The 23,222-nt window shown below is 39.7% G+C and overlaps 1 protein-coding gene across 1 annotated transcript in view; it reads left to right on the forward strand.

The window, feature by feature from the left end:
* The first annotated feature begins 5,865 nt into the window (after positions 1–5,865).
* CACNA2D4 (calcium voltage-gated channel auxiliary subunit alpha2delta 4) overlaps positions 5,866–23,222 on the forward strand; it is a 169,991-nt gene continuing 152,634 nt past the window's right edge. The window contains exons 1-4 of the mRNA XM_069094324.1: positions 5,866–6,077; positions 8,576–8,657; positions 16,058–16,174; positions 22,372–22,431. Of these exons, the coding sequence (XP_068950425.1) occupies positions 5,866–6,077; positions 8,576–8,657; positions 16,058–16,174; positions 22,372–22,431 (471 nt within the window). The remainder of the gene's footprint in view (positions 6,078–8,575; positions 8,658–16,057; positions 16,175–22,371; positions 22,432–23,222) is intronic.

Consider the following 23,222-nt stretch of genomic DNA (forward strand, 5'->3'; position numbering starts at 1 on the left):
GGGGGGGGAGGTGGATCCAGACAACGGCTTCCCAGAATCCATATCAAATCACAGAACACTTCTCAAAGTGAGCCCCCAAAACAAAGCTACACATCAGGGCTTATATAGCCTTCTCCTGGCTCAGAGAATGTAACAACCTTCTAGACCCACTGGCCAATCAAGAAGTATCTACTGAAAAACAAGCCTCCCACCCCAGGCTCCAGGTGCACTTTAGCCAAAATTTACATTCCCATTACAAGGACAAAGAAGGGAAATTTGGGCAAGAACTTAGCAAGATCCTCTAGTCTGAACCAAGTAACATGTAATTGTTGACTGTAATAGCTTATAACTTCAACCTGAAAGTAGGTACAAGGAGGATGGTGAAAAACGTTAGGAAGAATTGTGTTTGGGATTAGGAAATGAAAGCTTCAGGCTGATACATACAGATATATATATATATATATATATATATATATATATATATACATATATATATATACATATATATATATGTGTGTGTGTGTAGTGAATATTTTCTTGAAGAGAGAAGGCAGTAGAGAAACCTCAAAAATTCAAATGTACCTTTGATGATGTTGTTTGCCTTGTCAGGTACCTTCTAAACATCTTCAAATACATGCTTATGACATAATAGCACAAAGCTGCTGAGACATCTACAAACTTCCTATCAGTTAAACTTCTGCAAGAAATGGTGGTAACCAAAATCAATTTCTCTACCCATTTTCACATTTCTCAGAGTTGAATATGCTATAATTATACACAATGTTTTCCCTTTTTACCTCACCTTTGAATTTCATGTGAACTTTTATATTTGTTATAACTAGTCAAGGATTAGTTGGATGGCAGCACACAGACAACAGATAAAGAAATGATTCCCACACTTAGGACTCAGTTACTTTCTATTTTGGTTATTGTTTCTTATAGAGGTTCAATGAAGAAAAGCAGTCACTACAACAGGGACACCAGAAGAGTCCAGAAACTGCCAAGCCAGCAAATACCTGATTGTTTTTATTAGTCCTTTGCTAAGGTGAAAGATGTGGCATCCATAGGGAACACAAATATATACTACAAGCTTATTTGCAAGAGATTATGGAGAAAGATGGCAGGTTATACCTTGCATCAAGTAAAGACTTATTAAACATTTACTGAATGACTTCCTAAGGTTTCTATAATTCTAGTCTCCATGATTTTCAAAATATATGTCCCAGACACATCTCAAACTCAACATGTTCAAAACAGCACTCTTTCCCCTCAAAAAACTCTCTCCTCTATGTCAAAGTCACTACTATTTTTCTAATTTCTCAGGTTTATAACCAGAACATTATCCTAGATTTTTAACTGTCCCTTAACCTTAATCAATTCCCAAAGCTTGCCATTTCTATCAATGTAACATTTCTTACATCCAACCCTTCCTTCTATTCACACAGCTAACACCCTATACCTTGAAGCCCTTATCACTTCTTGCCTGAGCTGTTGCAATGAGCTCCTAATTGGTCTCCCTCCATTTTTCCCTGCTCCAATCTATCCTCCATATAGTTACCAAAGACTAAGATTAGGATTTGACCATGTGTAGCGCCAATGCAATATTCACAGCACCCATGATCACGATAAACGATAAAGACCATGTCTATAAATATCACATGACCGTTTCATCACAAAATATACCAGATTCTCCAGGTGGAGGACACAACTGAAGCATTTATTTAGACACCAGAAAACTGAATCCCAAAACCAGTAAGTCAATTCCATCATAGTACCAAAGATATTCAGAAACCATAATAACATAGAGCCACAGCATCCTTTAGCCTTCCCACAAACCAATACAAGATCAATATTTACTCACAAACCTTTCTATCTCCTTGTCTGAGTTCCTCTCTCCCCCATCCTCTGGCTAGCTCTAACTACTAGCTTCCTGGGGGCTCTGCTTCCCTTCAGCAAACTCCTCCCACCAAAGGCTCCATGTGGCTACATTCAGCCTATTAGGGGACAGAGTTTACTTTCAACAGCAGGGAAGCTTCCTGTGGGCTCTGCTCCACCCTTCAGCAAATTCCCTCCATCATAGGCTCCATGTGATTACATTCAGCCTATTAGGGGGCAGAGTTTACTTTCAGAGCAGGGGAGGTCTTCAGACTCCCTCCAGGTTTATTAAGGGGCAGGGAAGATCTTCAAATTCCCATTCCCATTACACCATGTTACCTCCCAACTTCCTAGCTTCCTATTTCCCTTGAGATCAAAAATAATCTCTGTTTAACTTTTTAAAATCCTACACAAAGTGGCCTACATGTCTAGCTACACTATATAGCAATCCCCTTCCCACATCCTGCAGTCCAGCCAAACTGTACTTCTCTCTGTTCCTTACACATGACACATGTGTCTTCTTACCTTTGCACTGATCATTCCCCATGACTGGAATATATTCTTCCTTCATTTCCACCTCACAGAATCTCTAATTTCCTTCATGAAGCATCATTACCTCTTTCACCAGTGGTCACCAAAATCCTTTGCCCACCCCTATCAGTAAAAAATTGTTTATGGGGGTAGCTAGGTGATGCAGTGAATAGAGCACTGGCCCTGGAGTCAGTAAGACCCAAGTTCAACTCCAGCCTTGGACATGGAACACTTGCTAGCCATGTGACCTTGGGCAAGTCACTTAACCCCAATTGCCCTGCCTCCCCCCTCCAAAACGCAAAAATAAATTGTTTATAATGTCTACATATATACTACTGAAATAATTATTACATACATTAAAACTTACAAAAATAGAAATTTTCAAAAGATAAGAAAAAGATGAAATGATTCTAAAGTCAAGAGGAAGTCTAGTCTATTGAATAGAGAAACATGGTCAGATCTTCACTTTAGGAATATCAATTTGTCAGTTCTGTGGAGGACAGAAGGGAGAAACTTGATATAGGAAAACTAATTAGGAAGCTAGTCCTGGTAAGAAGTGGTGAGGTCCTGAACCAGGGTGGTGGCTGTGTGAGTAAAGACCCAAGAGATGTTGTAGACATAAAAATAAGATTTGGCAACAGATTGGAATGTGGGGTGACGAAGAGTGTGTAGCTGAGGAGCAAACCAAGGTCTCTAACCTGGATGACTGAAAAGATGATTGTGTTCTTAACAGAAATAAGGAAGTTTGAAAGAAAAGTGGTTTGGGGGAGGGGAAGATAATGTAATGAGTTTTGCTAAGGAGATCACATGTATGTTTATCCTGTGCAATTCATTATGTCCCATCAACAACAGAAATGGCAGAAGGAGCTATTTTTGTCACTGGCTATATCCTGCTCTTGTCTCAAACCCTGTTGTGCTGTATTCTCACCAGGATAAATCCCCAATGCCAGTTAATATCTCCCAGTATCATTTAACCTGCTGATATCCTCCCATAATCAATTAACATCAATTAGCTTTTACTGAGAAGATATAGTAAGACCTAAAGATAAAGTCAAATATAGTAAGTCCACTGAAATGAGTACATCCTTTTCTCTACCACCTCAGTCGCTGGAGAGAATCAGGTCAATGGCATTCATTCCACCTAGTTCACTTCCAAAGGTAGATTAGCTTCAGGACATGACCTCTTGGCTGCCATATTGATCTAGTGCTGGGCCATAATCCAGCAGGTTGCTTTGGGGGCTCTCTTCCCTCACTAGAAGACTCTAATACGGTTTCTAGTTCCTAGACCTCTGGGTGTTCTTCCAGTCTTTAGAAGTTCCTCTAACACCCCACTTAAGTTCAAGAAATAATTCTGGGGGGCGGCTAGGTGATGCAGTGAATAGAGCACCAGACCTGGAGTCAGGAGAACCTGAGTTCAAATCCGGCCTCAGACACTTAACACTTACTAGCCATGTGACCTTGGGCAAGTCACTTAGCCCCAATTGCCCTGCCTTCCCTCCTCCAAAAAAATAATAATAATCCCTACACAATAGGTAGCCTCATCATGCACTCATGCCATCATGTTGGCCTAGGCAGGGTGTGTAGACCTCTGCCACCCACCCTGCCCAACAGGAAGCTTGCCACAATCCTGAAGGCTTTGTATTCAGAGTTCAGGTTCCACAGACAATTGGAAAGCTTTTCATCATCATATAATAAGTGAACAGGCAACAGTCACAGAATCTACACACGTGCTCTGGTAGACAGAGTTCTCCATTGTGCACATCTGAAAGCAAACTCTCTATTCTCCTATTACCTATATCCCCCAGGTCTGGACACTCATTTCTCATTGGCTAGGTCCTCTGTTACATACAGATGAGGGAAGTGAGATTTAGAGAAATGAAATGACAACCATAGTTAGGCATATCCTCCTGCTAAAGTATAAATAGCTTCCTTGAATGAGTGAAGAATCCACAGTTTCATCCCTTTATCAACAAAAGTCAAAATAAATTTCAAAGATAGTAATAAATTTGCCCCCCCTATATTTCTTGTTATTTAGAGGGCATTGACACTGTAGCATCAATCTGTCTTTCAAAGAATATAATTTTGGGTTTGGACCTGTGATTTCATTGGTAGAGGAAAATGCTGATGAAGAAACTTTTCCTGAAAATGCATAATGGCAACTCCACCACAATTAAGAGTCTTAGAAAGTTGAGTGGGTCCCTCAGAGGTTCTGTGAGTTGCTGTATCAGCAATGCCATATTCACAATGCCTATAGAGATTACAAATATGCTGATATAATTATCCATCACAAAATACATCAGGTTTGCCATTTGGGGAAATAAACTAGAAAATTTATTAAGATACCAAAAGACTGAGTCCCAAAACCAGAAAGTGAAAGCCATCAGAGTAGTTATGACATTGGCACAGGTAGATAAAGTAGAAAGCACCCACATTTTCAAGCCTTTAAAACAGAACAGGCTACCTCAGGCAAAGGTCCTCCTCTCCCCACTCACAGCAACCACCCAGTGTCCTGGAAGTGTGCTCCCAGCAGCTCCAGCCCCTGGCAGTCCTCAGCAGGAGTCCTAACTCAAAAAAAAAAAAAGGCAACCGCCGCCAACTGCCAACCGCAGGACCGTTAGCTCGGCTTTTCACTTTCTCTTGCTCTGCTATGTCAGCACGTCCATGGGACATGGGAGATCTTTAAATCCCATAACCCTTACAGTTGCTCAAAGTCAAATGGCCAGGATGTATTAGAGACAGAAGCTGAGTCAAGGTTTTCATGACTACTACTAGGTCAGCTCTCTATCTACCATGCCAGGCTGCCTTTCCAAGAATATAATATTACCCAAATCAATCCCCAAATCAATAATTTTGTACAGGTAATTTTCTTTCCTTCATCCCTACTTAAGAGGCATCCCAGAGCATTAGGATTGTGTCCCTTCTTGTTTTAGATAAATAATGATGTTTATTTTAGTTTAGTTTAGTTTAGATACTGTCTTGAATCCATAGTAGGGCAGAGAGAAGAGGGGTAGAAATGTCGATCTTGGTTGGAGGAGACTTCTGCAAAAATGATGTGACTTTTTAGCTGGGTTGTAGGAGGGCTGGTTCTGACCCCTGATTGAAGAAAGAAACACTATCTTCCAAAAGCAGGGCAATCCTGAGTGATCTCGTCCCTCCCCCATCCCTGCTGTTTCTTTGGGGATTAGCAGATTGGAGTGGAGGATTAAGAGGTTTTCGTCATCACTGAGCTTCACTCACTGACCCCTGCTATTTCCCCTTCCCTCCCCTACATACTACTCCTTGCTGGCTAGTACCAAATGAAGACAGGACAATCTTTAGTCTCTCTAAACCATCCTAGCCTGTGATCGACTACTATGAGTTTTGCTGCTCTGGGTCACATCTGAGAAGCTCCAAGTCCTTTAGAAGCTGCCTGGTAGAGAAAGTGGGACTTGTACACTTAGTTTACAAGAACAGAAAGGGGATAATACAATGCGGACCTAGATGGGCCCCATGGCTCTCCACTCCTACCATCCCAGCAGGGGCACTATGCCTGGCATCCTGAGTTTTTATCCAGACAGTGTTCCATCCAGAATTCACTCCCCTCCAATATTGGTCACCCGGACCTTCTTGCAGAAGAGGGTGGTTTTTCTTTATTTGATCATCAGTTTTTTTCTGCCTTTCACCCAGAGCCAAAAGAAGATACCTCTGGAAACGTAAGTGTTCATCTTCCCATTTACCCTATAAGCCTTTTTACTGTATGTAATCCTAGCTCCAGGATTTATAATTTTCATAAATTTGGGGCAAGTCACTTCTGTTTTCATAGATTCATAGAATCTGAGTTTTCATAGATTCATAGAATCTAACCTTTCTAAATCAATTTTGTCCATATTATCTCAATTCTCTTACATTCTTTCAATTTCTTTGCTTGTGAAATGAGAATTTGTATTAGATGAGTTCTAAAAATCCCTGAGGTCTATTCCTTCCTCCCACCCCAATATATATTTCATTTCCCCCAAGTCATCTTTGTTTCTCTTCCCCAATCTGTTTTAAAGCTCCCCACCTCATGTTCTAATCTCCCCTTCAAAATTTCATCAGTTTTGGGAGTCACAGCTGTAAATATTTGGAATCCTCCTCAATAAATGGTATTAGGCATAACTAATCCCCAGGACTAATAGTCCATATTACTATGATACACATCTATCTCATCATAAGCTCATTTAGAGTGATGCTCAGGAGTAATGGTGCCCTTGTTAGATAATGAAGGAGAGTGCATGTTGTAACCACAATCACCTGGAGATAGAGGACTTGGCCTGAGGTTTCACTAGCATAAGGAATTGCCACATGATGAAAACCCTACTACCTATGCAGACTGGCGCCTCTTCCGCAATTTATAGTTGCAGATCGTAGAGCACCAAGCCATCCAGCAAGAGTCAGAAGTGGGTCTTCAGTCTAGGTCTTCCTGTGGCCATCTTTCTTTCTATCACACAGTGCTGCCTATCTATTTAATCTCTTTAATCAGAGAGCACCTTGAGTTATTGGTTAGGCTATTTTTAACAATTTGGTTATGGTTAAATCCAAAATAAAGTTCTCCTCTCCCTTTTTTCCCTTCAGGGTATGGAGGTGAGCCTGGGTTCTTGAAGTCTGTACCAGTTTGTTCTATCTGATGTCCCTCCCCCAGTTTTCCCTTCAGGTAGCAGTACCCTTTGAGCTCTCTCACTTCTTCACAAAATCTGCTCCTACGGGAGGGATATAATCAATTATTTTCACTTGAATGGGAATTTCAGTAGTATTTGTGTTTAACCCCGATTGTCCTTTGTTAAAGAAATGGTAAACTGAGTTCTACAGTCAGCCTCTTGTATGCCTAACTAGAATTCCACCCTTGCATATCTAGTGTGACATACAGGTCCAGCCCAATTTTTTAGAGCTCATGCTATTATTCTTTGATTATGGACCAGGATGAGTTGGCTGTAGTTCTGGAGAATGGACTAGTTGACTTCTTTTTCCTCTTTTTTAAATGTTTCAATGATTCATTTCTTTTTTAAGTCCTACTTCCCAATAACTTCCCCAGCCCTCTCAATTACCACCCACAAAATTTACCATTATAATAAATATATACCATCAAAGAAGCAAATAAACTCTTTCGGTCTGTAACTAAAGGAATTCTTGAGTTTGCTTTTAGTCCAAGGTTTCACTTCCTCCCCAAAATCTCTGGTCTATCACTGACCTCCTTTCTTCTCTCCAAAGCCTATGTCATTGCCCTGAATTCAAAGTCTTATACTGGATACGCTACAGGGAACATTCTTGCTCAGCTATCAGTTGTACCTCCTATCTCTGAAGTCCCTCCCGGCCCTGGAATTTGTGACTCCATGACCTGTTACCACGGTTTCCTCATCTGTAAAATGAATGTTGAACTAGATAATCTCTGAGGCTGCTAAACATTGTATGATTCTACATTGTCCTCTTATTATCCCATTTCTTTCCTTCTCCCCTTTTCCAAGGCCTCCTTTCTTGTCTCTAGATCCAAAGCCAGACAGAAAAATCATAGTATAATGGAAAAACTGAAATCTCAGCTTGGACATGTCCTAGTTTAAAAAAAAGCTGGCACTCTCCAAATGTCTATCATTGATAGAGTTTCCATACAAGGAATAAGCCACTATTGTTGTTGTTGTTAAGCTGTGTCCTACTCTCTGTGACCCCATTTGGGGTTTTCTTGGCAAAGTTACTGGAGTGGTTTGCCATTTCCTTCTCCAGCTCATTTTACAGATGAAGAACTAGGGCAGAGTTAAGTGACTTGCTCAAGGTCACACAGCTAGTACGTGTCTGAGACCAGCTTAGAACTCAGGTGTTCCTGACTACAGGTGTAAGCCACTGTTCCACCTAGCTGCCCTGGTAATATTCCACACTGGTGTAATCAGTAGTATTTACTTCACTGCATTAGTGTGGGAAAAGTACTTTGTAAACCTCAAAGCAAATGGAAATATGAGATATTGTTATTATCATTCTTATCCCCATCAGATGCCAGTTCTGTTCTGTACCTGGACATTGTACTAGACTGTAACTACTTCAACATTGGGTATCACTCCTTCTTTATATGAGACTTGTCTACAGACTATGGCTGAAATGTTAGTCCCCTTTCTTTGAAAAGAGCCATTCTTTCAGGGGTAGTAAAGCATATTTATGTGAATATGAATATATCCCTCTTCCCTGGCAGGGTGAAATTCTGGGCAGATGCATTTGGCGGAGACCTCTATGCCTTGGTGACAAAATATTCTGGATCACTTCTGCTAAAGAAGGTAATCCCACTCCAGACCAATTCTTAAGAGTGGGTATAGAGGTATTTGGTGAAGTGTGCTAGAAAGTAAACATGTAAAGGGTGAGTGAAAATTCTTAGGGTAAGAAGATATGCGAATCACATTCTTGAACCTTTGCAGATTTTCTTAAACTTTATTTTTCTTGCTTTGTCTTTTCACAATGTCGCTAAATGTAGAAACAAACAAAAAAAAAATACCTGTATGGCCTTGGGTAAGTCACTTACCTTATTTTTGCCTCAGTTTCCTCAACTTTAAAATGGGGATAATAACTGCACCTACTTTGTAAGGGTTGTTGTACAGAGGATCAAAAAAATGATATTTGTAAAGTTCTTATCACATTGCCTGGCACATGGTAGGCACTATACAAAGGCTTATTCCTTTCAAAAGAATGAATCTTTAGAATTTAATTAATTTAATTAAAGAATTAATTTTTTAAAGTTAATTAATTTAATTTTATTTAATTAAGTCCATCAATTAATTAATTAATTTAATTAGAGAATTTAATCTTTAATCTTTAGAATTTCATACTTGAGTAGAGGATGTCTTATTTGCATTTAGGGGAAGGTAAATTCCTCTTACACTTCAGAACATACAAACATATATTATGTAAAACATACATTATATAAAAATTATAATATTGACTAAATTAATTTCCAGATTTGGTGTCATACTAAGTTGAAGTCCCTTCCAGTTACAAAAGAAAAAAATTCAAATAATTGAATAGTCAATGCTCATTGTTGGGACTTGCCAGTATTATACAATAGCATATAATATGTTTTGAATATAATATGTGTATATACAGGGGTGGTTAGGTGGTGCAGTGAATAGAGCACTGGCCCTGGAGTCAGGAGGACCTGAGTTCAAATCCGGCCTCAGACACTTAACACAAAAACTAGCCATGTGACCTTGGGCGAGTCACTTAACCCTAATTGCCTTCCAAAAAAAAAGGCAAAAAAAATTATGTATATATACATAACATTGCCTCCTTACACTATACACCATGTGTAAGACCAGCCCTGTTCCCTGTCCTTGGCATAGCATAGTATGCCTAGAGACAGGTCAAGAGGTGGCAGGATCCTAAGATTTAGGGCTAGAAGGGACCTGAGAAATCATCTAGTTTTACCCCTTGGATAAGGAAAGATGATGTTTAGTGAGGATAGATGCAAGATTCTATACTGTTGTTTGGAGGATTAAGTGGCTTGCCAGTGGTCATGGCCTAGGAAGTAGCAGAGCTTAAATCAAACCCAGGTCCTTTGACTCCAAATCTAGAGCTTATAGCACATTGCTGATACACTTTGGTTAATCTTAATGCTAGACTAGGTTTGGAAATTAAAGCTGTTGGCTTGAATTTTTGGTCCCCAAGTAAAACTATATGAAAAAAGCCCTCACCAAATACCATGACATGACATGGCAGGGTAACCTTTCCACTCTTTTCTGGGAACCCAGTGTTCTCTCTGCACAAGCTTTGTTGGCAGCAGCAAGACCTGTGGTTGGGAAGCTTATATTCATAACAATCTGAGAAGGGGGAGAATGATTTTCCATAAAGAGGTTTTCAAGATCTGACAAGATACATCTTCTTAAAGGAAATATGTCACACTGGAAGAGAGGTAGAAAGCCATATTACTCATGTGCTAACAGTTCTGTGTCCCAAAGCTAGCAGTATCCCTAGGGTACAACAGACCCTGGCTTGCTGATGACTGCTGGACAGTGATTCAGAGAGGCAGTTTTGGGGCAAGAAGTCAATGGGTGTGGACCACTTGATGTTAAAATATACAAAATTACTTTTCCCCAAATCACCTTCAAGATGACTTTTTGTAACATGGGGGGGAGGAGGGAGAGTTGGGAAGCATACAGTGTGCTTTGCCCAAGTTGGCACCAATAGGCTACAGCAATGCTGGCTTAACTGGGATTTTCTTAAATACATATCTCTATGAAATAGTACTTCCACCCTTGGACAATCCAGTGAGAACTGATGCTGATAAAAAATGAATAAAAGTAGCAAAAAGTTGTGGAAAGGACATTGAAAAATCTGTGTTTGAATAAGAATGAGAATATCTGTGTTTGAATCCTGGCTCTGTTACTCCATATGTGACTTTAGGTGTGCCACTAACTTCTCTAGGCCTCAGTTTCTTTACCCATAAAAGTGAGGGGATTAGACTAGATGATCTCTGAGATTCTTTTCTGTTCTTTTTTTTAATGATCAAAAGCATATATCAAAAACCAAAAGCTAGCATTATTTTCAACAGAGAAATCCTAGAAGATTTATTAACCTGGGATCTGTGAATTTGTTGATTTATTTTTAAAATATTTTGACAATTGTATTTCAGTATGATTGGTTTCCTTTGCAATCTTCTTCTGAGAAAGGATCCCTAAGTTTTACCAGACTACCAGATTGGTCTATGACACTCAAAAAAATGAAGGACCCTTGCATTAAAATTTTCTCAATAAAGAAAAGAATAAAGTAAGAATGCCTTTCTTTCTTATTATTATCTTACATGATTGTAGAAATAGCAACAAGAAAAAAAAAACTAAAAGTATAAATGTAAGCAAAAAAAAAGGAAATGGGGGGCAGAGTCAAGATGACAGAGTAGAAACAGGACTTCTGCAGGACTCCTGCTTCCACCTCCTCCAATTCATGTAAAAGTGACTCTGAAGAAACTTTGGAGCTACATAACCCACAAAATGACACAGAGAAGCTAACCTCCCACTGAGGACAGCCAGGCAGGCTGGCAGGAAGTAGCCAACACAATGATCTGGGAGCTGAGCCCAGCCCCCAGAGAGCCCAAGGTTTTAGCCTCACTATGGGCCTGACCAACTGCCGGCTGGAGAGACTTCAGATCACCAGCGGCTGAGGCAGTTTCCAGAATTATCAACACATAGATGCTAAGGACAAAGTGAGAGGTCAGTGCAGTGTGGACTTTGGGATCTAGTAGTTTGGGAGTACGGTCGGCCTTTGCCCCCAGGGTGAGAAGTGACTGAGGCGTGCAGGGGCAGTGCAGCTGCAGCCACATGGCAGCTTCAGCTCCTGGCCTGCAGATTGTAGGGGGACCAAACAACCAGTCAGAGGGTTAATCGCTCTTGCTTTAACCTGCTTGGATCTGGATTGCAGTCTAGGGTGGAGGTCCTGGGGTGTGTGACCAGCTTGCCAGAGTATGTGGAGGCTTCAGAGAGGGCACCCAACTAATACCTTCAGCAGCTGAGAAAATCCCAGTGATTGGGACAAAGCTCCCCTGTCTGGTAGCAGAGTCCTACTGTGGCAAAAAAAAAAAAAGCCCAAAAGTCAAGTAATCAAGTGGCACCATGAGCAAGCAAAGCAAGCAGAGCAACCCATTTTACACTCCTGTTTTGGGGACAAAAAGGATCAAAGCATGGAACAGGAGGAAGACAGCAAAGTCAGAACTCCTGCACCAAAAGCTTCCAAGAAAAATGCGAGCTGGTTATAGGCCATAGAGGGATTTTGAAGAGCAAATAAGAGAAGTGGAGGAAAAATTGGGAAGAGAAATGTGAACAATGCAAGAAAATTATGAAATGAGAGTCAACAACCTGACTGAAGAAAATAATACCTTAAAAAATAGACTAACTCAAATGGCAAAAAAAGGCTCAAAAAGGCAATGAGGAGAAGAATGACTTAAAAAGCTGAATTTGCCAGATGGAAAAAGAATCTCAAAAGCTCCATGAGGAGAATCATTCCTTCAGAATTAGATTGGAGCAAATGGAAGCTAGTGACTTTCTGAGAAATCAAGATACTATTAAACAGATCCAAACAAATGAAAAAATAGAAGGCAATGTGAAATATCCCATGGGAAAACCACTGACCTGGAAAAGAGACCCAAGAGAGATAATTTAAAAATTATTGGACTACCAGAAAGCCTAGAAATCATCCTTCAAGAAATTCTTAGGGAAAATTGCCCAGATGTTTTAGAACCAGAGGGCAAAATAGAGGTTGAAAGAATCCACTGATCCCCTCCTGAAAAAGATCCCAAAAAGAAAATTCCTAGGAATATTATAGCCAGGTTCCAGAATTCCCAGATCAAGGAGAAAATATTACAATCAGCCAAGAAGAAACAATTTGAATATTGTGGAAACACAATCAGGATAACACAGGATCTGGCAGCTTCTACACTGAGGGACTGAAGGGCTTGGAATATGATATTCCAGAGGGCAAAGGAGCTGGGATTAAAACCAAGAATCACCTACCCAGCAAAACTGAATATCATGTTTCAGGGGAAAATATGGTCATTCAGTGGAATAGAGGACTTTCAAGCATTCTTGATGAAAAAAAACAGAGTTGAATAGAAAATCTGACATTAAGATACAAGAAGCATGAGAAGGTAAATAGAAAATAAGGAAATAAATAAGGAACTTATCAAAGTTGAACTATTTACATCCTTACAAGGAAAAACCATCATTGTAACTGATGAAACTTTTCTCAGTATGAGAATAGTTGAAGGGAATAGAAATATGTATATGTATACATATATGTGCATATATATACATATATAGATTTCTGTATAGGAGAGTATATGGGCATATGAATACATATGTGAATGTGTGTATATATGTGTACAAGTATACATAGATAGAGGACAGAGAACCAATTTAATAGGAAGGGATGATACCTAAAAGGTGATATTAAGAGGTAAGAGAGGAATACAGTGAGCGGACATTTTTTGCATAGTTATACATGTACAACCTATACTGAATTGCTTATCTTCCCAGTAAGGGTGGGTGACAAGGGAGGAAGGGAATGAATCTGGAATTCAAAATTTTAAAATCAAATGTTTAAAATATATATATGTATGTATAGGGAAATATAATGAAATAGGAAAACATATACATATATATGTATATACCATTATTAATATTATTTTACATGTAACTGGGAAATAAGACATACAGGCACTGGGACATAGAGATCCACCGTGCCCTACTGGAAAGTTGGAGGGGTATGGGAGAAGATATGGGAGAGAGCAGATTGGAGGAGTGGATATCCAGTGGGATTGCTCTTTTGGGGTGGTGGGTAGGGGAAAAACAGGGAGAAAATTTGTAACTCAAAATCTTGTAGAAATAAATGATGTAAACTAGAAGTTAATAAAGCATTTGATTAAAAAAATAAAATAAAATTTTAAAAAACAGACATAAAGAGATTTAGAAAAAAATGTAAAAAACAAAGATTCTTCTCATCAATGTTTTTTTTTAAATAGTTATTTTCCATAAAACAGGTTATTCATGTTAACATGTTCTGGTTTATCATTGGTATTTAAATAAATTAATGAATATTTTAAATTTTTATTTTAAGAAAAGGAGGTAATGCTAATATGATGGTTTACCTATAAACCCTTAGCAAATCAGCAAAGAAACTATGTAAAACCATTAGTAGCTTCAGTAAAATAGTAAGATTTCTAAGTAAATCCACAAAAATCAATTTTTGTGGATTTTTTTCTATATAGTATTTCTATATAGCAACAATAAAATCAAGTAGAAAATATACAAAGAAAAGTCCCATTAAAAATAACTACAAAATGCACAAAATATCTGGAAGTCAATCTACCAAGGAACTTGTTTAGAGATAGTTACAAAGAAAATAATTTAAATAATTGGATAGTCAGTGCTCATGGTTGGGCCTAGCCAGTATTATATAAAAATCATGTTACCTAAATTAATTTCCACATTTAGTGCCATGCTAAACTATGGTCCCTTCTAGGTCCAAATCCGGAGACTCTAGGGCACTGTACCAATAAAGGTGCCTTCCAAAATCATTAGAGAAAAATAAAATTATGTTTATTGAGCTCTCATTATTACATATAATGTACAACATAAAATGACAGATAACATGGTATTGTGAATAGAGAGCTGATCACAGGACCAGGAAAACCTAGGTTCAAATAGGTCTCTGACACATTCTGGCTGTGTAACCTTGGGCAATTAATTACTTAACCCAGTGGAACTCTCTAAGACTATAATTTAAAAAAGAGGTGGCAATGTGCCTCATAGAGAGAGGTTTCTCATTAAGGACTTCCCTATACCAGTGAAATCACAGGGCTAATCCCTGTCCCTCTAATGTAGTTTATGGTAAGAAAACATAAAAAACTGAGAAGATCATCTTTACCCTCTAGGAGCTTATAACTTTATTAGGAGATAAGACTTTTTCATACATGAAGCAATTAAAAAATGCCACACAAGGCAGTATTAAATATTCTGGGCACTAGGGATATTTATCTCCAGAAGGTTCTGTAATCCCATAAGCAAAGAGAATTCCCAGTACATGGACTCCCTCCATCTGGGCAGTAGATGTATCCTAGCGCACTCCTTGAGGCCCAGAGAGGTTAGAGCCACACTACTAATAAATTTAACATTAATCTTCCTGACTCCAAGCTTTTCTGGAATGCCACCTTAAAGAAATGAAGATACAAAGATGAAAAAATGTCCTTGAGGTACATTTAGTCTAATGGGCTCTAATCAATTCAAGCTGAACGAAAATGAATATGATAGAAGATAGAATGTGATAAGGGCATAAGGGAGGTTCCGACAAAGTGCTTCCAAAACTTTGAGGCAGGAGAAATCATTTTCTCTTTCTTTTTAAATTATGGTTCAATCTTCTTAAACATGTTTTTGTGTTTAAAGTCATAATTGCAATTGAACATAGCCTTAGGAAATGGAATGATTAAATGCAGAGCCAGGCAGGATTCATTAATCTCTGAGGTCTCTTAAGGTTCTAAATTTATGATTCTATAATCATTATGTTAAATTCACCTCCCTTCTCAGCTTTCCTGAGGAGCTGTTCAAAGGATCAGACCAGAAAAATAACCCAGACAACTTGGTCACAGAGGAGGAAGTGTGTGACTTAGGCCTGAAAGGAAGAGACTTTATAGATAGAGAGGAGAGCCTCTGCCAAGTATAAGGGATAGCATGTGTATAATTAAGTGCTAAATTTAGGGCTTTGTACTAATGGAGTCTGAGAAATAATTAGGGAGCATGTCTAAATCTTAGTCACCAAGGTGGATGCCCCCAGTTGGAGCCTAGATGTCCCCAATTAGGGCAGTATTCCAACAAAACATGGTGATGGCTGGGAACAAGCATTTATATATTGTCTGCTATTGTTTCAGGCACTGTGCTAAGTGCTTTTATTTTTTTTTTAACAAATATCTTAATTGATACTGACAACAACCCTGCCAAGTAAGTGTTAATTTAATGCCATTTTACATTTGAGGAAACTGAGGCAAACAACAAGTAAGTGCCTTGCCCAGGCTTACACAGATAGTAAATGTCTGTATTTGAACTCAAGTCTTCCTAATTTCGGGCCCAGCACTCTATCCATGGGGCCACCATATGCCATAAGAATTCTTATATACCGACCATCTTCTTGACTTTCTTCTGAATAGAAGTACAAGGATGTAGAGTCCAGTCTGAAGATTAAGGAGGTGGACGGCTTGAAGCTTGTGAAGAAGTTCTCTGAAGAGATGGAAAGCATGCTACGAAGGAAAGTGGAGGCTGTGAAGGTAATACTGCATAACATCTGGGTGGAAATCTGTCTCCTTTGCCTTCAACCCCCATCCTCCTCCTCCTCTTCTTGTCCCTTACATGGAACTAATGTTACTCTCTCACACAGAGTACAGGATCTAACTGCATTCCCTTAGTCTTCCCCAGCTTTTTTTCTCTGTTCTTCTCAAACCCCAGAAAAAATAGCTACTTAAGGATATAGAAGACAAAGTGATGACTCTGGTGCTGTAGGGTTACCCTGAGCTATCAGCAAGGCTTCCAATGGCATAAGCTCACATTCACTGCCTATAATGTACAATAGATGCTGATTGGATAAATGAATGAATGAATGCAAAGTAACCAAAAATTTATAAAAAGCTCTCCTCCTTTCATGAGCTCCCAAGGATTTGTAGACAATAGCAGAGGGGAAGGGATGGCTGGGCACTAGAACTGTGTTTATGACTTTGTGTTCAGACCAAATCAGTCAAGACGCATAAGAGCTGTAAATCCCCCTGGGCCTCAGGGCACCCAGATTCACTATATGCATTCAAGTGTCTCTCTGTGGCCCCAAGCTAGGTATTGGACAAACCAAGAGACTTAGCCTCCATCCTGAGGGTGGAGTAAGACTGTGTAAGGCAAATGGTACTGACATGGGTGCTCAACATCCAGACAATAGTCAAATACAGGAGAAACATGCCTCAGTCCCAACATGGAGGCACACAGAAAATATGACCTGACAGAGAGAGTATTCTCAGTACGCAGTTCTGCACCAAGATCAATGATGAGATCCGTGGTGGAACAGGCAGATTGCATTCCCCCAGCATTTGATAATAAGGTCAGCCCCAGGTAAAATCATAAAGCAAGCAAAACTTGAGATTCTCTCCTCTATTTCAATTCCTACTCCAGTCCTGCTTTTGAAATCTTTCCTAAAGATGTGTAATCAGTATTACTATACATTAGAAATAATGTAAACATTAGTATAAAATCATTGTGTTACTTCTTTTAGAGAAGCATTGCAGTATACTGGACCACATTCTGGAACTGTCAGTAGGTCTGGATTCAAATTCGCCTCTGACACTGCTGTAGGAGCTATGTTACTATGAATCTGACACTCACATGGGGATAATAGCAGTACTCACCTCCCAGGATTGTTGTGAAGATAAAATAGATAAAATTTGTAAAGTGCTTTGCAATCCTTTAAAGTACAATAAATGTTCTCTATTGTTGTTGTTAATATTACTAAAACTCTTAAGTCTTAAGTCTTAGGTATTTCTATAAGGCTATTATGGTGGAGGGAGTTCCCACAAGGATGAAGTCCCAGTCCTTGAGGTACAAATGTTTACCAATCTCAAAGCCATACTTCTAATAGTGAAATGAAGCTTCTATTAGAGAAATTTCAGGAACGAACCAGCAGGTAAGGAAAATGCTTTTATCCAACTGATAAATCCCTACATCATCAAGCTATTAGGCCGTATACAGGGGTTTGCTCAATATTGTCTCTTTTTCCTACTTCCAAAAGTGGCAGAAAAATGGAAATTTCCCTCAGGTTACAAAATAAATTATTAATTACGTTTTGGAATGTTCCAACCCTGACTCCTTATTCCTAATTGACTTTCTCTAAAGGCTGGGCTATTCTTTCTGAGCCATGGCGTTCCGATAAAAATAAGCCATATTTGTCTTTATTTTTCATTTTATTTTTAAATCACCAAGCATTTCCTTCCTCTCTCTACCTCCTACCACCCTAAGAATGAGAAAAAATCAAAACACTTACATAAAAAATATGCATAGTTAAGCCAAACAAATCCCCACATTGGCCATGTCCAAATATATCAGTTTCATTCTGCATTCATCACCTCTCTGTTAGGAGGTGGGTACCATTATCATCAGTCCTCCATGGTTGGTCATTATATTAATGCAAGTCTTTCCAAATTTCTCTGAAACAATTTCTTTTGTCATTTCTTAAAGCAATATATTCTTATGTGATAATTTTAAAATCACTAGCATTTATATAGTGCTTTAAGGTTTACAAGGCACTTTACGTATTTTATTTCATTTGATCCTAACAATGACCCTGTAAGACAGGTGTTATTATCTCCATTTTACAGATGGAGGAAACAGTCTCACAACTAGTGAGTGTCTAAGGTGAGATCTGAACTCAAGTCTTCCTAATTCCTAGCACTCTCTCTATTGAGCCAATGAATGGCCAATTTCCATTTGCCAGGTAATAGACACCTCCTTGGATTCTAGTTCCTTGCCACCACAAAAAGAGCTGCTATAAATATTTTTGTACATATGGGTCCTTTTTCTATTTCTTTGCTCTCTTTGAAGCATAGGCTCAGTATTAGTATTACTGGGTCAAAGGGTATGTACAGTTTTGTAATTCAGGGGGAAATATTTCCAAATTGCTTCCCAGAATGGCCAAACCAATTCCCAAATCCACCAATAAATAGTGGGCATGTTTTCCCATAGCTCCTCCTGATGAGATATGGGCCTAAGCCTAGACCTTTTCCCTTTACCCCAAAAGAATTTGAGTCCTATTTGTCGATAGGCCCTGGGAAACACCCCACCTTGAATTCTCCCAGAATTTTCCCACTTGATGTGGCTTTTTCTGTTACCCTTAACCTAGCCTAGCCCTCCATTGTCTGTTACCTCCAGATTGCCTCTGGCTGCTTCCCATCCTAGATCCCATCAAAATCCCATTCTCTTGGATCCTGGAGTCTGACCTCTAGTCACCCCAGTCCCATCAAAATCCTCCTTAGACTCCTCCTCAAGACCCTCCCTAAACCCCTCCTCTAGTCTCCCCAGACTTCTTGGCCACCACTAGATCCCTCCCACAGTCTTTCTGTACATTAGATCCATCTTGCCTCTATGAAAGTGTTTGGATTCAATCTGCTGCACTGGCATTAGAGTCACAAATGCTCAAATTCCTTAAGAGTCTAGAGTCTGGCCAATACGGCGACTCTTTAATAAATTTTGTTTTTCTTTTACTGAAAGAAGGCTTGGGTCGAATTCATTAGTGCAGCACCTGGAGTGTCATTAATTTGGGGTCCCGAGTACCTCTAAACCCAAACATTTTGGTTCCCTGAGACTGGGAAAACTGCTCATCTCAAATTCTTCTCCAGCCAAGACTGGAAGGTATATAAGCCTCCCCCTCTCCCTTCTCACCCCACAGCTAGAGTAGCTCTCCAAGTACCCTGGAGGTGCTTTTCAGGCCTGACCTCTCAGGCCCCTTTAGGTCAGACAGCTAGAAGGGTGCCTCATACTCAGTCTGACACTCTCAGGTTTTCAGTCCAGGATTATTTTTGAGGCCATGGACCTGGGCACAGCTTCTGAAGCATGGAGGACAAGTACAGATATCCCATCCAGAAGTGTATGCCCAATTCTTTCAATTCTCTAGGGAATTGGGGAAGTTCCAGGTACCTTTTGGTGTTTTGTCTTGTTTTGTTTTGTTTCTCTTTGTTTCTTTTCTTACTCCTAGATCCTCCTCTAGCCCCCACACCTATAATGGGTCAATCCTTTTCCATTCCCAGAAGCTCACCTTGGGGTTGTCTTTTACAAAATTGGGAGTTTAGTTTCTCTAAAGAACTTAAAAAGAAAAGGCTGTTGTTCTTTTGCAACACTGACCTCAGTATCACCTAAAGGGCCACAAAACACCATGGCCCATTTTGGGGACTTTACAACATAATACTCTCTTACAGTTAGAATTAGACTGTAGCTGAGAAGGTAAATGGATAGAAATTTCCTACATAATCTCCTTCGGCGAGCTGTCTCCGAACTTCTTCTCAGGAAATATTGTAGGATGCTAGAGCCTCCCCACAAAGGTGCAACGGGAGTCAACTGGACATTTTGGATGATCCCCTTATGGCCCCTAGGGCTTTTGTTCTCCTCCACCCCCCACTTCCATTCCCACCACCTCCTCAGTTCCTATCATCACCCCAATCTCCCCCAGCCCCTCCTGTGGCTCCCCAACCTCCCCTGACACCTCTTGCTGTTCCCCAACCTCCCATGAACCTCCTTGCTTGCCATGCCCCCCATCCTTGGCAACCCCCTTTCACCCCTGGTTTCCCTCCCCTTTTCCTCTAGCACAACTCCCCTCATTCCCTGCCTCCTTTACCTTCCACATCTCCTACCCTTCCCCCCTTGGCGGTCTTGCTGAGGTGCCTCCCTCTGCAGCCCCTCCCCCTGAGGCGACTCCAAGCTTTCTTGGAGTGATTTGCATACCCTTTTGTTGCATACCTGTTGTACCACTGAGAAGAGGAGAATCTGGGAACAAGCCCCAAGATTTAGGGATCATTTGGCCAGCAATGAGCCCACAAAATATTCCCTTGGAACAGCTGCTATTCCCACTAGTGACCTGGGATGGGACTATCAAGAGAATAAAGATAGGAGAAAGACAGATGATACGGTAATCTGTTAGAAGGCCTAAGAAATGCATTTCAAGAGCAAACTTTAAAAAAATTTAAGGAAATTACTCATGGACAATTCAAGTTGGGGGGTTTCCCAGGGCCTATGGACAAATGGAACTCAAACTCTTTTGGGGTAACTGGAAAAAGGTCCAGGCTTGGGCCCATACACTGTTACTCCCACCATTGTCATTTTCCCTTCTAGTCATCTTTGCCAGTCTTGACAGATGGAAAGCAGAACCTCAAAGTTGCTTTGATTTGCATGAGTTTAATTAATGGTAATTTGGAGCTTTATTCCAAATGACCATGGATAACTTGGGTATCTTCCTTTGAGAAATGGCTATTCATATTATTCTAAGCATTTGTCACTTGGGACCAGATCTTATTCTAATAAAGTTGAGATAATTCCTTAGATATCCTGGAAATGACTTTTATCAGTGAAATTTCCTGCATAGATTTTTTTTCTCCAGTGTTTCCCCTCTAAATTTTAACTTCATTGGTTTTGTTTCTGCAAAATTTTTTCAATTTTATGTACCAAAATTGTTCATTTCATCTTACATGCTCCTCTCTTTCTTTTATTCGGCCATGATCTTTTTCTGTTTCTAGATCTAAAAGGTAATTTCTGTCTTGCTCCTCTACTTTCTTTATGATGTGACTTAAATACTCAAATCATGCCTCCATTTAGAGATAGGCCCACTTCCTTCTGACTTTTTTCCATTTTTCTTCATTGAGATTCTTGACCTTTTATTCCTCTTTTTCTTTATTATCGATATAACTAGCATTTCTAGCACTATACAGAATAATTAGTAATAATATACATTCTTGCTTTACCTTAATCTAATTTTTATTGGAAAGGTCTCTAGTTTACATATAATGCTGGTTCCCAATTCTATTTTATTTTTTTTTTTTTGCCTTTTAGAGGGCAATTGGGGTTAAGTGACTTGCCCAAGGTCACACAGCTAGTAAGTGTTAAGTGTCTGAGGCCACATTTGAACTCAGGTCCTCCTGACTCCAGGGCTGATGCTCTATTCACTGAGCCACCGAGCTTCCCCAACCTATCAATTCTTTAGGATGAAGTTATTTGGTCTGCAATTATTTTTTTTATTTCTTTGTTTTTTAAGGATTTTTCGTCTCTTCCTCTTTGAACTTCCCCCCCCCCCCAACAAACTGAACAATTATAAAGAAAAAGAAAACCTCCATAGATTCAAAGGTGTCTAGGTGCTCAGTGGATAGATCACTGTGCCTGGAGTCAAGAAGATCTGAGTTCACATCCAGCTTCACATACTTACTATCTGTATGACCCTGGACAAGTCACTTAACCTCTGTTTTCCTCAGTTTCTTTAATTATGAAATGGAGATAATAATAGCATTTACCTCCTAGGCTTGGTGTGAGGATAGAATGAGATAATATTTGTAGAGTGTTTGGCACAGTGCCTGGCACATAAAGCATTAAATAAATGCTTGTTTCCTTCTTTTCTTTCATCACCCGTTGCTCCTAGCTCTGCCTTCTGGGTCCAAGCAGAATAAAACAAATCATTCTTTTACAGTAGTCCGTCAAATACTTGAAAGACAGCTATCATATCCCAATTAAGTCTACAGGTTAAAGCAAGCCAGCCCTTATATGGTACATCTTGAGGTCCTTTATAAATATCCTGGTCCCCTTCCTCTGAACAATCTCTAGCATTCAACAACCTTCTTGACTATTCTACCTGCATGACTAGGTCAGAGGACAATGGGATTATTACTGATTGTGTAAGAGTTTGTCCAAACACCAGTTCTTTATTACCTATGTATTGTGTCTTTGTGTGCCTTAGAGACTTGTTGAAGCAGCTGAGGAGGCTGACCTCAACCATGAGTACAATGCATCCCTGGTGGTAAGTCCCCCTGTTTCCAATGCCATTTCTCTAAGAGGAAGATTGGGGGTGTCTGGAGAGTTGGAGGGACAGGAGCTCCAAACCCCACATGTTTCTATAGCCTGACTATCTACTCTCTGTCCAGAGGTATGGCTAATGTGACCCTAGACACCTGCCAAGTATCTGTACAGTAGGGATAGACATAGGGTGATTTTTAAATATGCTTTTGTGTATTCCTGAACCCACGTTAGCTCAGTTTAAATATTTTTAAAATGTATTCCCCCCATGTACTTTGGCTCTAGGTTAAAGAAGTAAGTGAGGGATAAGGGGACAAATCCCAGGAATGCCAGGGCTAATTTCTGGGGGAGAAACACAGTCTCTGAAAGATCTAAACTTAACCCTTAATGAAGCTATAGCCTTCTCACTAGGAGCACTTTGAGTTCCCTCTGATGAGAGTGTTTAGTGGGTAGAGGTAGGAGAATAAGAAGGGAAAAGGACTGGTGTCTGTGACATCAGAGGGAGAAGTTTTCATCTGTTAAGGGTTTATGGCCATTGTCCTGTCAGAGGCAGAGAGTGCAGGTCATTCCCAAATAGGATAAGGCCTATTTCTTAAAAAGTGAAAAGTTATACCCCTTATGAACTATGTCACTTGAGGAGAAACTGGTACTACTGATGTACTCTTTATCTTTGTGTGCTTATTTCTCCATGAAAATGTGTCTGACTCGCTATGTCTCTGTCTCTGGCTACGTCTACATATACTAAACAAAGTGGAAAATGAGGTCATCCAGGCAATTCAACCAAAATCCCTTCCT

Source organism: Petaurus breviceps, unplaced genomic scaffold, assembly GCF_028583685.1.
Source record: "Petaurus breviceps papuanus isolate PSGF00001 unplaced genomic scaffold, PetGlider_PUasm1.0 216, whole genome shotgun sequence".
Classification (NCBI taxonomy): domain Eukaryota; kingdom Metazoa; phylum Chordata; class Mammalia; order Diprotodontia; family Petauridae; genus Petaurus; species Petaurus breviceps.